General features: G+C 47.9%; 1 protein-coding gene across 3 annotated transcripts in view; it reads left to right on the forward strand.

Annotated features, from left to right (window-relative positions):
• PLXNA1 (plexin A1) overlaps positions 1 to 16,745 on the forward strand; it is a 394,709-nt gene that overhangs the window by 256,955 nt on the left and 121,009 nt on the right. For all 3 annotated transcript variants that reach the window (XM_081078527.1, XM_081078529.1, XM_081078528.1), the window contains one exon: positions 15,521 to 15,591. In XM_081078527.1, the coding sequence (XP_080934653.1) occupies positions 15,521 to 15,591 (71 nt within the window). The remainder of the gene's footprint in view (positions 1 to 15,520; positions 15,592 to 16,745) is intronic.

The following is a 16,745-nucleotide window of genomic DNA, read 5'->3' on the forward strand; positions in this document are numbered from 1 at the left end:
ACCAATTTGATTTTTCAAAAAAAAAAAAATGGGTGAAGGACTTGAATAGACATTGCTCCATAGAATACACACAAATAGCCGATCGGCACAGGAAAAGATATTCAATGTCATTAGACATTAGGGAAATACAAATCAAAACAATGAGATATCACTTCACACCCATTAAGATGCCTATAATTAAAAAAAAAGAAAAAGGAAAATAAGTATTGGCGATGATGTGGAGAAATTGAAACCTTTGTGCATTGTTGGTGGGAATGTTCAGCCAGTGTGCAAAGCAGTTCAGTGGTTCCTCAAAAAGTTAAACACAGAATTACCATGTGATCTAGCAATCCCACCCATAGGTATATATTCAAATGAATTGAAAACAGGGACTGAAATAAATGCATGAACTATATATGTACTATATACATGTTCATAGAGGTGGTGGTTGTGCAATATTGTGATTGTATTGAATGCTGTTGAAGTGTTCACTTGAAAATAGTTAATTTTACATTATGTGAATTTTACCTCAATAAATGATTTTAAAACAATAGGAAATATGGAACATGAGAGGAGGAAAGAGCACATTGGAGGTGCACGTGTTGAGGACCTGTGGGGCAGGCATTTGGATGTACCGACAGGGTTTGGGGCATCACCAATGCTTAGGTTATACTGTAAGGGTCTCAGATGGACATCATTTCCTTTGGGGACATGTAAAATGGTAGATTATGGAAGTAGCTTGGATTTACTGTAACTGCACTACTGCATAACATTTGATATAGGGGCTGATGACATCTTTTGGGTCAGGTGGCTAAATGTTAAGATGATCAAGTTGCTTTGTGATAAGTTTAATATTAGAAAGATGCTAAGAAACAGATCAACATCAACCCAGATAACTCTCCTCACTCCTGTCTCAGTCAACATTTTTATCAGTGATTTAAACACATAGAAAGTCCACTCATCAAATTTTCAAATTACCTAAAGCTTGGATGGCTAGTGAATGTGTTGAATGACTATCAAAGACATTTGCTCTTCGAGGCTGTCCAGAATCCACTTTTCCTTCCTTTTGGTGTCAGTGTTTGGATTTTTGTTTGGATACCTTTTTTTCCTGTCCATGTAGCCCATGCATTTCTGAGTGAAGTGAACCCAGTGCCAATTCTGATGTGTTCCCTGATTGGCTTAAATTGATCTTCATATTCCATCCTCCTGGCCTTAGTGTTTGATTCAGACCATATGACCCAATGTAAGTAAGTCCAAAGGATAGAAGAGAAGTTTAGGGACCTTGGAGAAAAATGATGCCTTGGGCTTCATAGAGCACAGTCTTTTCTTGCTTTACCTGTTCACTTTTCCTGTTGGCAACAGTGCCCTTCCATCGCATATTGGAAGGGATGCTCTATTTTCCTGCTGTATATCAACAACGAAGCATGGGGACCCCAGAAACTCTTGGCAGCCATCTTGCAGCCACTAGGAGAACCAGGCGTAGGATGCAGCTGACCTAAAGAAGGCAGAAAGGGGAGGTGGAAATAATCAAGTTTTTGGTGACTTTGTTCAGCCACTTGGTTATAACCAGAAGCACAATTGGACTTCGCAGTTTTGTGAGCCAATAATTCCCTTTCATTGTTCAGACCACTTTAAGTCTAATTTTCCACTACTTGGCAACCAACAGTGAGTGTCCTGACTGTCACAGTGATGAATCAGTCTTCAGAGATCTCACTAGATCATATTTATTAAATTGAATGTTTGTTAAATTGTTATATTGAAATTTGGTGGATATAAATGTTGGGCTTTTTTACTTGGTTCCAGAAAACTTATGCACAGGTACTTTATGGCAAAATGAAGAAACAAGGTCTGGGAGTTTTCGCTGACATTGATATTGACATTGATATTGATTGATATTGATTTTCGCTGACATTGACATGCTATGCAGTTAGAAAGAAAGAGTTAGAAAGTTTTAATTCCCAGCCTTTTCACTTACCACCCCTGTGACCTGTTTGTAAGTTATCCAGCACAGCACTTGACTCAGAGTGGGTGCTGATACAGTTTAACAGTGGCAGAGTGGTCATGATGTGCGCATACTAGCTTAACTGTAAGGGAATGTATGACAGAAGACCTGGAGTAGTGGGCTTCATCTAGAAACTCTGCTGTTTTCTCTCAGACTCTCTTGGATTTGTCCTTCTCTGTTCATCCAGAGCAAGCAATGCCAGCTGAGCCTCAGAATTCCCAGAATCGTCCTCAGTTCCACACATCCTGACTGGACCAAATTAGGTCACTCACCAGTCCTCTGGGATGCATTGGTTGGCCTGACTTCAGTCACACACTACCACCCCCAGATGTGGGGTTGTGGTATGCCTCCCTAGAACTACATGGATTCCTCAAGCAAATTGGGAGCAGTTTGGGGAGGGACAGAATGGATGCTAAAGAAGCCAATATCAGGAATTGACTCAGATGACATCATCCTGAAAGCTAATGCAATCTGACCATGTTCCTGCAGGCCTAATTTGTATGAGGGAGGAGGCAGTGGTCTTCTTAGTCAGGCCGCATCTTGGATTGATACTCCATTCTGAACATAGATCAACTAAAGCTCTTTCCAAAGAGTGCCAGCAGGATTTCAGGAGCATTTGAACCCATGGCATGAGGGGAAGGACATCATAACTGGGGGATCAAGTTCTTCTATGAAACCTCCTGAGTGAAGTCGTACCAGTAATTGCTGTCATTTCTGAGTGCTATTGCATTGCCAGGCATGGTATCAGTTCTCCTTCTGCATTGTCTCCTTTTTCCCTACAGCACTGCTTTGAGGGAAGCATCAGACCTATTGCATAGTTCTTACTGTCCTCATTTGATAGATGAGGAAACCAAGGCACAGAGTGGTTAAATAACCTTCCGAAAGACACACAACTAGTAAGTAGAAAAGCTAGGGTTTAATCTCAAGTCTCCAGCTCAGCTTTCTCTGACTTTAGCTGCACATGACGATCCTGTGGCGGAGCTTCTTTAAAATCCCAATGCCTGGGTCCTGCCGCAGACCAATCATTGGACTCTCCAGGGTGGGTGTCATGCAGGGTGTCATGCGTGGGTCTTTAGTCCCTCTCCCCTCATCAGAATGCAGGATATGGTGAGGCCAAAAAGGAGCACCAACGGAGCCGTAGTAATACCGCTATATTCTCGCTGGCGGCTGGGTTGGAAACACAGGAAGCAGGATCCACACGATCCACAGCCTGCCATCCGCTTCTCTGCCAACCGACTCCACTTGCTAACATCCGCCATCCACTTCTCCGCCAGCCAACCCACAACCAACAAGCTCCCAGGTGATGCTGATTCTGCTGGTGCATGAGCCTGCCTTTGATTAGCAAGGTCTCAGACTGGCTAGGTGGAGGTTAAATTGATCGATGGCCTTCAGCTTCATGGGAGGACCAGGTTCTATCAGCAGGGTGTCCAACTCTGTAGCTGCCTGCCTGGGGGAGCTTCCCTCGTGCAGGTCCCCTGAGGGCCAAGGCCTGCTTTCAGGAGTGTGTGGCTGGCCTCCGTCACAGAGGGCTGAGAGTCCTAATGCTGGGAATCGCTGAGAGCAGTGCTGTGCTGGGAGCCTGCCTCTGCAGTGCATCTGGATGCACAACTTCACAGATCGGCATGAAGATCGGGAACATCTGGTTCTGCCTCTGCGGCCTACATGCACACCACCTGAAGGTCTGATGCAGCTAGGCCCCGAGATGGCCTTCACCACACTCCCTTGTCGTACCCACTCCCTTGTTCCTTAACCACAGAATTCCCAGACTCAGGGGTTTCACAGCTTTGGGGTTGTCCTTAAGAGTTTTACTCTGCTGCTCTTTTGATGCAGAGAATCAGCAATTCACAGTATCAGGGTTCCGTATAATTTACTCAGGATCAGATCATCAGTAAGTTGCAGAACTGGAATTAAAATTCATGTCTCTTGATTTTTTATTCCTTTTTATTTTCTATTGTGCTCTGAATTTTGTTTTCAAACTATTTAGATAGTCATTTAGCCAAATATGTTTCTGCAAATGTGGGGAAAAAAATAAAAGAAAGAAAAACCCAAAAACAACTAACCAGCAGCACCAAGGCATGGCTGGCTGCCCAGCCTTTGTGTTAGAACAGTTATGCTGCCCGGCAGACTGCCCTGCCTCCTTGCACACCCTGCCTGTGGGATGACTACAGTGGTAGATTACCTTGTCAGTCCTGTTTACTGCAAGCACACCATTGAATTCCCTCCCTGCCTGCCCTCACATGGCTCCTGTCCATCTAAGTTAAATGCTTCTCTGTACTTAGCAGCCGCTTAAAACTCCTTACTTTCCTTCTATTTCAGTGGTCACTCCGTGGCCTCAGTCTGGTTCCAGGGTTTCCCATCCTGGTCTATAGTCCCCGAGTCTGCGTAGTGTGAAATTTACCTTCCACATATCACAGATATTTAAAAAAAAATTTTTTTTACACATCACTTTAATCTTTTTGCCCTTAACTGTTTATCATACTTCTTCAGTGAAGTTTTTCTTGAATAATCCCACTTATCTGAATTCATTTTTTCTGGTCCCCTCCTATACACTGACACAAAGCCTTCCTGTTAGACTCTCAAACAGGAGCTGACCCTGTACCTCTGACCAGCCCCTTCTCTTGCAGATCACTCAGGTTGTTTGTGAGGAACCATCCAGTTCTGTCAGCCCTCCACAGTCTTGACAAATTCCTATGGGTGTGGGTCCTTTTGGGGCACGTTCTTCAGTTCTCTTCAGCCAGGGCACCCAGTAAATTACCAAGGTACGCCAAAGGGGTGGGTCTTCTCACCCAGACACAGCTAAGCAACGAGGAGTTGCTCTTGGGTGAAGATCAGCACTCACCCAGAGGTCTGTTGGCTAATGTTTAGTATTCAGTGTAATCAAAATTCAGTGTAAATAAAAAAATTTAAAAACCTGTGCAGTTATTACTAATTAACACAGTTTTATATTTATCTAGTCCTTTACAATGTGAAAAGTCTGTGTGTGTGTGTGTGTGTGTGTGTGTGTGTGTGTACTTACATACATGTAGATGCCCAAGGCTCTATTCTCCCTGCTCCCAAGCACACACAGCAACACACACTCCCCAGAAGCTACTGAAATGCTAGGAGACTCAGGCAAACCCACAGAAAAGGCGTGATCCAGAAAATCCAGCTCTGAGCTGTAAACTCATCATCACGGCAGAGAAAGGGCGCGTCACGCGAGAGCACCTGCTTCTCCTCTAACTTTTCACTAATACAAACGCTATAGAAGGGTCTTATTTAAAGCCACTGCCACAGTGCAGTGAGTCTCAATCAGTGCACTGGGAAGGGAATTATTTATTTGCCTGGGAGATGGGCGAAGAATGACACTGTCCAGCAGAGGGAACGATGTTGTTGGGTCTCAAACCATGAATCAGAGTTTCTCAGACGGACAAGGACGTTTCTCGGATTGCCAGAGGAAACAACACAGAGAACAGGATGGAGGCCTTGAAAACAATGAGTTGTGGCAGGTGAAGTGCAGATCCTACCAAGGGCTGTGCCATGGTCATTTATTAGAGAGGGCAATCGTAAAGGGAGAGTTTTAGACACCGCTCTGTAGACGGTAGGGGACCAGCATGGCGTGTGAGTATGTCCTCATAATAGTTCACTCATAAGGGAATAAAGATTGAATAAAAGTAACGACTACTGGGGAGAAAAGAAAGCCCTTGAGAGTAAAGCAGGAGGCAGAGTAACCCACATTTGGTTGCCAGCTCGATATGGGGGCCCCAAGAGTGATAATTGACAGGTTGCCTACCATGCGGGAGTTGGACTGGAAGAGAGCAGACAGGTAATGAGAAAGCCAGAATATGAGAAGAGGTTCGGAGGCAGCATGTCTGATAAAGAAGGAATGCGAATGGGATCAGATCGCCCCGCGGTGGGGGTCTGATGAGGGCCAAAGGGAATTTCAGTATTCAGCTAAGACTTAGTAGATACTGTAGCAAAAGCTATGGAATTCATAGCCTGGACTCCAGCTACTCCCCTGCGCTCCTCTTTTGTATCACCACAGTCTTCTTGACTTTCCCACTGGTGATGACCCAGACGTTTCCCACTCCGCAGGACCAAGACTGAGGTACGCTGACGGTGCAGAGCGTGTCCGTCACCCCTCAGTAATGCACTGCCATCTCTCCTGCAGTAGCCTTCAGGTGGCCTGGCTACTTCCACTCTCCTTCCAGTAGACTTTTATTACATAGTGGCTGTGATCCTTCCAGAATGGATATTAGATCATATCACACCCTGATCAAACCCACCAGTGGCTTCTTGCCAACCCTCAAACAGGTGCTGTGTGAGCTTGGTCAGGCCCTTGTATCCTTTCACCACCTCTGTTCTTTTTGTCTTAACATCTTTTCATCTTCCTTCCATGCTCGTCTTGAGTTTCCAAGAACACGCCAACTAGTCTCACCTTAGGAGCTTTTCCCAAATCGTATTTCCCTCTTCACATTGTTCAGATCTCTACACTAAGTCACCCCAGCAGAGAGGCCTTCCTGGACCAACCTATTTAAAATAGTCCCACCCCCACTTGTTGCTCTTCATCCCCTAACCCACTGTGTTTTATGTGGCATTTATTACTGAGCAGAATTGTTTTCTTGTTTTTCCATATCCAGACTGTTAGTTCTGTGAAGGCAAGGACCATCTCTCTCGTTTACTGCTGTGCCCCCTAATTGTGGAGCAAGGTTTGGTAAACAGTAGATACTCAATAATATTTGTTGGATGAAAGGAAGAAATAAATGAACCTTGACATGCTGGGCAACGTGCTAAGAATGCTTGTACCCGTTATTCATTGCATGCTAAGAACATCCCTGAAAGACAGGCAGGCACACTCTCTGTGGGGCCAATGAAGAAACAGGCCCAGGGAGAGAGTGTCATCATTCCATGCCACCATGGAGTCCTGGAACCCAGGAACTCGGATGGTGGCCTTTCTTAGAGTGAAGGGTCATGGGCATGGGCAGAGGCACACTTGTTACTGGAGGATATGTGCGCATGTTCGTGCTCAGTAGCAACCTCTGTCACCTCTGAAGTCAAGACATGGTTACCTACTAACCATAAGAATACAGGGATGGGTAACAGGTATGATAAGGATAGTGATCAAGGAGAATGGACAAGGGAGCTTGCCCAGAATCTCAAGAATTATAAGTTGTGTGGAAGGTTCATCTGAGGTTGGAGGCCTGAGTTTGTGGTGATTGCAGTCACGACAGACCTCTGATCTCTCTGGGATCTCCTAGGCCCAGGAGCAGAAAAAGCAGGTGCTTTGGAGCTTGATATGACAGTGCAGTCAGTACCCTAAAGGGTGAGGAGCTCAAGGGTCTTAGGATGTAATGGGAGGCATTGGGCTGGACCCAAACTGAATAGAAGGGAAGCGGAGTTAAGAAAGGGCTGAAAAGGGAGCCAGGAAGGGACTATGACCTGGACGCTCAGTGGCATGAGGAGCAGAAGGCAGGAAGGAATATGTGAGAAGTGGAAAGAGGTGACCGGGGTGGTCAGGGGGACTTGGAAGAGGGACCTTCTCAGGTAGGCCGGTGCTGGAGGGTCCCAGCGGGGCCATCCCGGGGGATGGAGGGAGGGTCCCAGCGGGGCCATCCCGGGGGATGGAGGGAGGGTCCCAGCGGGGCCATCCCGGGGATGGAGGGAGGATCCCAGCGGGGCCATCCCGGGGGATGGAGGGAGGGTCCCAGCGGGGCCATCCCGAGGGATGGAGGGAGGAACCTGCAGGGCCATCTTGGAGGATGGGAGGTCCTGGGTGTGGCTGTAGAAGAGTTGGATGATGGGCCTGGGATGAGGAGAGTGTGGAAGGGAGAAGCCCCGGTATTGGAGGGATCCCAGACGGACTTTTCTGAGGGCAGGTTTGGGGTGAAGGCAAAGACTGTCATCTGTGTACCCCCATGCTGGGTAAGTGCCAGAGCAAGTCTGGAAAAAGGGGTCCTCTCTCCATATGAGCAGAGCAGGGCATAACTGGCTAGCTTTATCTTTAGGCATTTTTTAATGGTAACAATGGCTGAAAGAACAGTAAAGGGAAGGGTGCAAGAGCAAAGAAGGAGAAAGGAGTTGTTTTGAAACGTAGGTCAGTATCAGCTGAGTGTAGGGGGAAGGAGTCAGTGCCAGGAGGAGGGTGACAGACATAGAGGACATACCGAATTCATAAGCAGCCAAGAAACAAACAGCTGTTTAGCCTCCTGATCAAACTGAATTTCCATTTGTTCCCTGATTGTGTAGCTGACTACAAGGTCTGACAATTAAGTTTGGGAACTTGCCACCGTGCGCTTACATTGGACGCACTGTACAAACAGTTCGATAAGGTTTCATAACCTTGGTATTTCAGTATCTCATAGCTGTGTTCTTGTTGATGTGTGGTGATGTCTTGCTGAGTGGCGTTCATTACTGTTGTTGCGTGTTCTTGTGTGCCATTGCGAGAATGTCTGAGCTTGAATTAGAGCAATGAACAAACATTAAATTTCTTGTTAAACTTGGCAAGAATGGAAGTGAAATCAGGGACATGTTAGTCCAAGTTTATGGGGATAATGCCATGAAGAAAATAGCAGTGTACAAATGGATTAAACATTTTCCTGAAGGGAGAGAACGCGTCACTGATGAAGGGAGATCAGCGTGGCCAGGAAGGAGCAGAACTGAAGAAAACATTGCAAAAATTCATCAAATTGTGCGTCAAAATCATCGGCTGATTGTAAGAAGCATAGCAGACCAAGGAAACATCGACAGAGAAACAGGAAAATCTTAACTGGAAATCTTGGCATGAGAAAGGTGTGTGCAAAAATGATCCTGAAGGAGCTCACCGATGAACAAAAGCAAAGGAGAGTCAAAGTTTGCCAAGACCTTTTGGAGAGGCAAGACGATGATGTTTTGGGCTGTGTTATCACTGGTGATGAAACATGGGTGTACCAAATAGGACCCTGAAACAAAGCATCAAAGTGCATAATGAAAGTCAGTCAATTCACGACCAAAACATTTCCATCAGTCCAAATCAAGAATCAAAACGATGTTGCTAACCTTTTTTTGATATCAGAGGGATTATTCATTATGAATTTGTACCAGCTGGACAAACAGTTAACCAAGTTTACTATTTGGAAGTGCTGAAAAGGCTGCGTGAAAAAGTTGGATGAAAATTACCTGAACTTTTCTCCAACAATTCATGGCTCTTGCATCACGACAATGCACCAGCTCACACAGAACTGCCTGTGAGGGAGATTTTAGCCAGTAAACAAATAACTGTATTGGAACACCCTCCCTACTCACCTGATCTGGCCCCCAATGACTTCTTTCTTTACCTGAAGATAAAGGAAATACTGAAAAGAAACATTTGGATGACATTCAGGACAGCAAGGGTAATATGACAACAGCTTTGATGGCCATTCCAGAAAGAGTTCCAAAATTGCTTTGAAGGGTGGACTAGGCGCTGGCGTCGGTGCATAGCTTCCCAAGAGGAGTACTTCAAAGGTGACCGTAGTGATATTCAGCAGGAACACTTTATCTAGGATAAGTTCACGAACTTAATTGGCAGACCTCGTACATGTCATGAGATTTTTTAAAAATTTGTATTGACTATTTGGACTTTTTACAAGTCATTTTTCTTTTCTTTCCTTTTTTGTGTTTTTATTCTTTTCAAGTCAGAGATTCTCCAAATCCTAATACATTAATTTTTGTTTGTTTTTTGCTCCCCTTAAATTGAGTGTTCCTGGGAGCTTTGGGGAGCTTTAATCATTTGGCTGGTGAGGTCTACATCTACACCAGCTCTCGGTGTGTTGATAGCACCTGGGTTTAGTGTTCTCCTGTCCTCACTCTGTTCTCAGATTCTGGGGTTTCCTTGTGTCCTTCCCCAACTGCACTGATTTGCTGAGAATCCGCCCCTGTCCTGGTTTCCGAGGCTTCACAGTTTTCTACATGTGTCCTGTCCATGTGGCCTTTCGTTTGTGATTTTTCTTCGTGGAGGACAGCTGGGCACAGAGGGAGGCCAGGGCACCGTGTGGGCGTGTGGGAGGCTGACAGACCTGTTCTGGGGTCCTGCCTCTTTCCCTTGAGGTCTGGGCAGACCGTTTGCCTGGCTGAGCCCTGGTCTTCATCTGGCAGAGGTGTAGACATTCCTACCTTGAAGCATTGCTCTGGGCTGGAAGGGGCTAGCCTGTTTGACGGTCCCTGCCACAGCAGCTGGCTTGTGGACTGTGGAACTTTGTGAGCAATACGCGTATGTGCCCGCATTTGATTGTATAGTGCTTGTGGCCATGGAACAGAGCCAGTGAATGTAGCTCTTAAATTCTTCCAAAGCAATGCTCTCACTTTGGGGGAAAGTTCCTGATTCTCACTTAACCCCTGAGGCCCCTTCTCCCCCTTGGCCCTTGGTCTCCTCTGAGCCCTGTTCACACCCTGTGTTCCCAGCTTGGCTCCACCCAGTTTGCCAACTTCCCTCACAGGGCTGTGTGCACACCTGGCTCTGTCCTCGACACCCATGGAGTGGAGTGGCCGCCCAGCAAACCTTAGTCAACTAAGCAAATGACCATGTCCTTGTCTTGTTTTCGGATGTTTTGTAGTGGTTCTGACCCCTACTTCCATTTTGACAGCTTTTGTCTTGTGGGCTAAGTACATGCCAGGCACTGTTAGAGACTCTGGGGATAGGTCAGCAAACGACAGGTGGAAGCCCTCCCTTTGTGGCGTTTCCGTCTTCAAGGAACCATCCTCATTCTTTCAGCACTCCCAGGACTCTCTTCCACATATACTCCTTGGTTAATATTCATTTGGGTGTTAAGTTTTTAAAACATGTATTAAGTTTTCTCTGTGCCAGGCACTGCTCTCAGCATTTTGTACACATTATCTCATTGGCATCTATACCACTTCCAACAAAACTGTATGGAGGCTCTATTAGTGTTCTCATTTTACAGACGAGAAGCCAAGGAGACAGACACCCAGTTTGGATGCTGGCCCGCGTTTGCACACTCATGGGAGCTGGGTCCTGACTCGGGTTCAGCCCCTCTAGCTCCAGGTGCCATACCTATCCTCACCGCCCCAGGCAGCCTCTCATTTGATCCTGGAATGCACCTTAATCCTAATTCGGTCTTTCCGCTGGACAGAAATGCATCGTAAATTCCTCCCCCCAACACCCAGTGCAGGTATGTGTCTGGCAGGGCTTCCAAGCTCCCACGGTGCTCCCCTACGGGCTGTCGGAATGAGCCTGGTTGCCTTCCTGTCTGAGACCACCCATGCCTGCTCCACAAATGGTACTAGTGAGTTATGCTGTCCCCCCACCCCTCCTCACTCCTGTGTCACGGCTCCACAGTGAGGGCAGCAGGACCGTTTTCCTGGCGGGCCACTACTGTTTCCTTGTCCTCCCTTTCTGAGCCTTTTCACCATGTTTCCCCTCACCCTCGTACTCTCTTTTGATCTCGAAAATCCAGGCCCTTGGAGAAATCAGACAGTATGAAATATGGAAACTGCTTAGGAAGTAATTGTAGAAACACTGTGACTTTTGAAACCCATAGAGATAACACACCTTCTTGCTCACGTTATTTAATTTTTAATGGCAGATTTAATTAATGGAGATCAGGTCTTCTGGTTTCAGATGTGCATACAGAGTAGCTTAGAGGAGGAAAAAGAAGGGTGGCCATTTATAGGGCAGAGGAAAAGACTCCAAAATCAGGAATCAGAAGAGTCTAATGGGAAAGAAAAATCCCCCAGAAATAACAGTTCATGATCAGCGGGTGCTAATTACTGTGTGTGGATTCAAAGCGTGCATTTCAGAGAGATTTCCCAGTGACTTATAAATGGGTAACAGGACTCCTTTTCAGGCACAGGCCGTGTCTCCAGGCACTGTGGGAGTGTGCTGTAGGGACCCAGGCACTCTGCACTCCACCATCTACACAGCTGCCAGAATGATCTTTCCAAAGTACAAATCGACCCTGCCACTCCCTTGCTTGAAAAAATAAACCTTTGTCCCCACCCCCCACCCCCTGTCGTTGCCTACAGGCTGAGGTCCAGGCTTTCAGCCTGCAGTTGAGACTCTCCTCCTCTCCACTGGGTCCCAGGCTGACTTTCCATGCAGCCCCTTCCCTCACCCTTGCACCTGGTGTGACTATAACATCTACAAGGGAGGCCTCACTCTCCCTCATGTTGCTGCCTCTATTTATAGGAACCCCCTCATTACTGGCTCATCTCTGTTCATCCTGTAAGACTCAGTTTATTAAAGTGGATGTACCCTTTGACCCAAGAATTTGACTTCTAGAATGTACCTTCAGATACACTTACTTGAGCACAAAGGCATATATGTCATGATGTGCCTTTCAGCATCGTTTGTAATTGTGGAAGATGGGTAGCAGCCTAATGTCTGTGGTGGGGAACTGCTAATATGAGCTGTGGGACGCCAAGTCCTACAATGGGGTGCTATTCGGCAGGTAAAATGGATGAGGCCTCTGAGAAGTAAATGAAGAAACAAAGAGTGGGTGGGTGCACAGGTGAGCTCACTTAGGAGTGCACAGCAGAGGAGGGGAGAGCGCTGGGGTCCAGGCTGGCAAGAGGCTTACTGATCCCCTAGTACCTATCTTCTGTCCTTTCTGCTTTTGCCTTTTTAAACCATGTGTAAGTATTGCTTTTTCAAAAATATCGTTCAACGTAAAAAAAATTTTTAGACCTCGGTCCGCTTCTAAGAAGCCAATCTGACAGCCTCTGCCAGGCTGCCCTTTCTGCCCCCCACAACACCTGGGACAACTGGTCAAATGTCCCATTGTAATTGGGATATTGCGTTGTCTGCGACCCCTGTGAGGCCCGGAAGCAGGCACACTCATTTTGGAATCTCCTGGTACTCTGGATTCCCAATATAAATGTTGGTCACCCCCAGTCTTTCTAGAAGTTTTTTGATGGTGGTATAGTCCAGGAGTGTGTGGAGTGCCCTGCAGGGGGCCCTGGGTGCGCTCCAGCAGTCACAGGTAGGCTTGCTGGACCCGGGGAAGCCAGCTCAGCACTCCCAAGGTTGGACCAGGACCTTCATGTGCTAGGGGAACAATGGTGGGGTACTCTGCAGGACCCAGTTGGTCCCGGGGTCTGCTCGAGCAGATTAGATGGCAGAGTGGGTGGGTTGTGACAGGAAGGGGACTTCCTCTGAGTCATTCTGCGAGACAATAGAGGAAGCTGCAGTGGAGTAATCACAACCACTTCTTGGCCTGTGGGCACTTCCTGTGACAAATCTAGCTGACCACATGTTGTCTGAGCTCATGGTCAACTCAACCACTTACAGAGTTCACCCTAGCCAGGCTGTGTGCTTGGAGATAGAGGCTCAGAGCAAAGGCACTGAGCTACCCGTCAGCCCACAGCACGCTGGGCTCATTGGGACAGGGATACTCCCTTGGAAAGGGACATTGATGGGTTGTGGGGCCTGGAAGACAGCGACCTGACACTTCTCTAAAGAGTAGAAGGCCTGCACCGTGAGGCTGTCTTGTGGGAAAGGGAACAGACCAAGGTCATTCAGGGATGCTCAGGTAAGGCACCTTAGCTTCAGAAAGTTCCATGTGCAGTGACTGTGGCCACAGTGGGTAGGGTGTGTACCATGAGCCAGGTACTACTGGGCACTGACTCAGCCACCCTGTGAGGGAGGGAGTACTCTCTTCCAGCTAGGAAACAAGGTTCAAGGACGTAAGTGACACAAAGGACACAGCCGGCATGTGCCAGAACAAAAGTTAAAATGTGGGTCTCTGGACTGTGTAGTCTTCTATCAGGGCCGATGAATGGGAGGTACAAACAGTCTCAGAAACCCCCTTAGGGTGGCACAGAGGAGCTTCTGCTCAGAGCTGAGGGAAGAACCTGATGTGACTGGTGTCTCTCCTACTCCCTCGCCCAGGGCAGTCAGTGTCTGTTGAATGTCAGACTGGTTGAGGCAAAACCATGATCTCCCGGACGGCTCCAAGAGACACACTGTGCAGCTGCAGTGAGCGCATACCTGCGGGAGCCAGAGCAGCCTGGCTGTGAGGGGAGGAGAACCCCTGTTTACTTCATGCCTGTTGTGTGTTAGGAGCCTTCTCCTTTCCCAGCCACACGCCTGATGGCCATCAGACGCAGGTGTCAGCTATCACTCTGAGGACAGTTCAGAGGTGAGGACATGAGCCAGGGAGAAGCAGGGTGACCTGCCCAGGCTCACTCAGCAGCTGGGGGTAGAAGGCCTGGCTATGGCCTTACCGTAGCAGCTCCCAGAGCAGAATTTCTGCACCTATGTTTCCTGTCCCAGGTGTGTTGTGTCAGGCACACCCTTCCATGTTCACCTCCCATTGGCTTCTCCCTGAGGTCGCGTACAGAGATGAAGGTAAGGGCTTGGTCCAAGATCAGACTCCACCTTTGATGTCCTGTAGGCACTAGGGAAGCTGCTTCCTGCCCCACCTTGGTTACCTTCCCTGCAGACAGGTGATGGCGCAAGGTGTTTTCCCTACCTGGCTGTGACCTGGGCTCCTGTCAACCTTTCCAGTCTGTCCAAGGAGGGATTCATTCCCCTCATGCAAGGCTGTGTGCATGGCATCTGCTGCTGTCTTGTTACCCTCACTGGGGAGGACGGACTGCCAGCTTTGTGTTGGGCTGTCCTCTGGGTGGTTTTATTCTTGGGAATGCTTCCTGTAAGAAGTCATCTGCCCAGTCGTGAGCCTCATGGCACGCTACTTGGAGTGTGGTGGCAGGTAGAGCTAGCAGATGTGGTTCTGTTGGTTTCAGGAAACAAGTAGAGAGCCCTGGGTTCTGGGCCTGTGTGGCGTGCAGCAACACACCTCTGAGGCACAGAAAAGTGGGGTGACTTACCCAGAGCCACCCTGTGCTGGCCCTTGGGGTTCCAGCCAGCTCTACCTTGTTGCAAGCCCGGCTGTTCCCCACACCAGCCTGGCTTTGTACTTGCACATTCACTAGGTAACCGCAGGAAGGACGGAAATGCATACCTTTGGAACTGCCTTGCAAGGCTCGGGATGGATGGTGCCATGCCGAGAAGCGTTTTGGTCTTGGCAGGCAGCAGGGCAGATGCCCAGCTCAGGATCACTGCCACTTGCTGGGTGACCTTGGGCAAGTCACTTCATCTCTCTGGGCAGCAGAGTCCACCTATAAAATAAGGGTTGCACCAGATCCAGACACCACACACTTTTTCTTTAAAGACGATAGACATCTTAGGCTCTGTGGGCCTTACAGTCTCCATTGCAACAACTCAGCTTGGCCGTTGCAGCACAGAAGCAGCCATAGACAATGCGTATACAAATCCTGAGTATGGACATATTCCAATAAAACTTTATTTATAAAACCAGGTGGCAGGCTGGGTTTTGCTCATGGGTGCTGGGTTGCCAGCTCCTGCACTAGGAGATCCATGTGTGCTTCCATCCTTTTCTCCTCTAGGATTCTGTAGCTGCACTTGGTCCAGGGTGGAAGCTAGACCCAAGCTGTCGATCAGTCACTACTTTGCTTTGATGCTGACCAAGAAATTAGCATCTGTCTATTTTTAACGCAGTGGCATCCCGTGAGGGGACCAGAGGGAAACTTCAGTGTTTGTAACCGGTTCTTTTTTTCTCTTTGTAGAATGCTGAGATGTATAAACTGTCTTCACAGCAATTCCATGAGGCAGCTTCGAAAATGGAGAGCACGATAAAGTAAGAATTTGTTTATTATTTGTGGACTTATCCTGTATTTGTAAAAATTCCCGCACATGGATTGAAACCTGCAACCACCTGCCTAATTTCAAATTTCTCTAATAATACAGAGGACCATCTGTTACTCAGTTCTCTCACCTGGATCTGAAGCAGCCATTGGTCATTTGTAATTGGCCACATTAGCACTACTTCTCCGCTAGCAACCTTGCAAGTAGGAGTGGGGCTGCTGCAGACAGGCAGGGTTGTTTCAGGATAGGTGTCCTGCCGGGCCAGGTGCTAGTTGTCAGTCCCTCAGAGAAGTCAAGGAGGGATGCTATTGGCCTCCCGTTTGCAGAGGTGGTTTTCAGAGGGGTCTGTTCTCTGTGGGCACCCCCACGTGCCTGGCCCTGTGCCACAAGCTCTTGCATGATGATACTCATTGGGGCCCCCGCTTTATTCCCAGAATGACTGGGGCTCAGGGACATTGATGGTTCACTCAGTTGCATAGTGCTGAGCTCAGCATTCTGTCCTCCATCTGTCGTGCTCCTGCACTGTCAGGGGAGGCCTCAGAGCCAGGATATCAAGGACAGGAAGTACATGCTGTGTGTCCAATACAGATGCAGTTCAGGGTACAGGTCACTGGAAGGTCTGAGGGGTTCCTGTGGGGAAGGGAGAGCCAGGCCTGTGCTCTGGGTCCTTTGCTTGAAGATGGTCTCTGTGGGCCTGGTGGACCTACATAAAGTAACCGGGGGCTCCGACCAACTCCCTTTTTCTCCCTCACGGGCCTCTCCCTCCCAAGGGTCAGTTGGGCTGACTCTCAGGCAAACCAGTCACAGTGCAGAGTGGTGAGGGTTTGGGTCTGGCACCACAAGAAGGAAGCAGGAGGTTTGGGTGGCTAGGAGGGGACACTCTGCTTGTGAATATAGCTGCTGATGAAAACTGTGTGAAGAGCCAGGAGGGGCAGGGACAGACATGACATAAATTACAGGCTCATTACATGGGACACCTGAATTGTGGTAGAACTGACTAACGAGTTGGTTTGGGGACAAGAAAACAATTATCTTGAGAGTTAGAGTTCAAGTCCTGGAGCAATAGTAGGAGACTTGGAGAAAGAACTTTCCAGCAGGCGGACAGAGATGAGGAGGGGTCTCATACCTGCCCTTTGGGTTCCCACA

This window comes from Rhinolophus hipposideros (assembly GCF_964194185.1).
Source record: "Rhinolophus hipposideros genome assembly, chromosome: 17".
Taxonomy (NCBI): Eukaryota; Metazoa; Chordata; class Mammalia; order Chiroptera; family Rhinolophidae; genus Rhinolophus; species Rhinolophus hipposideros.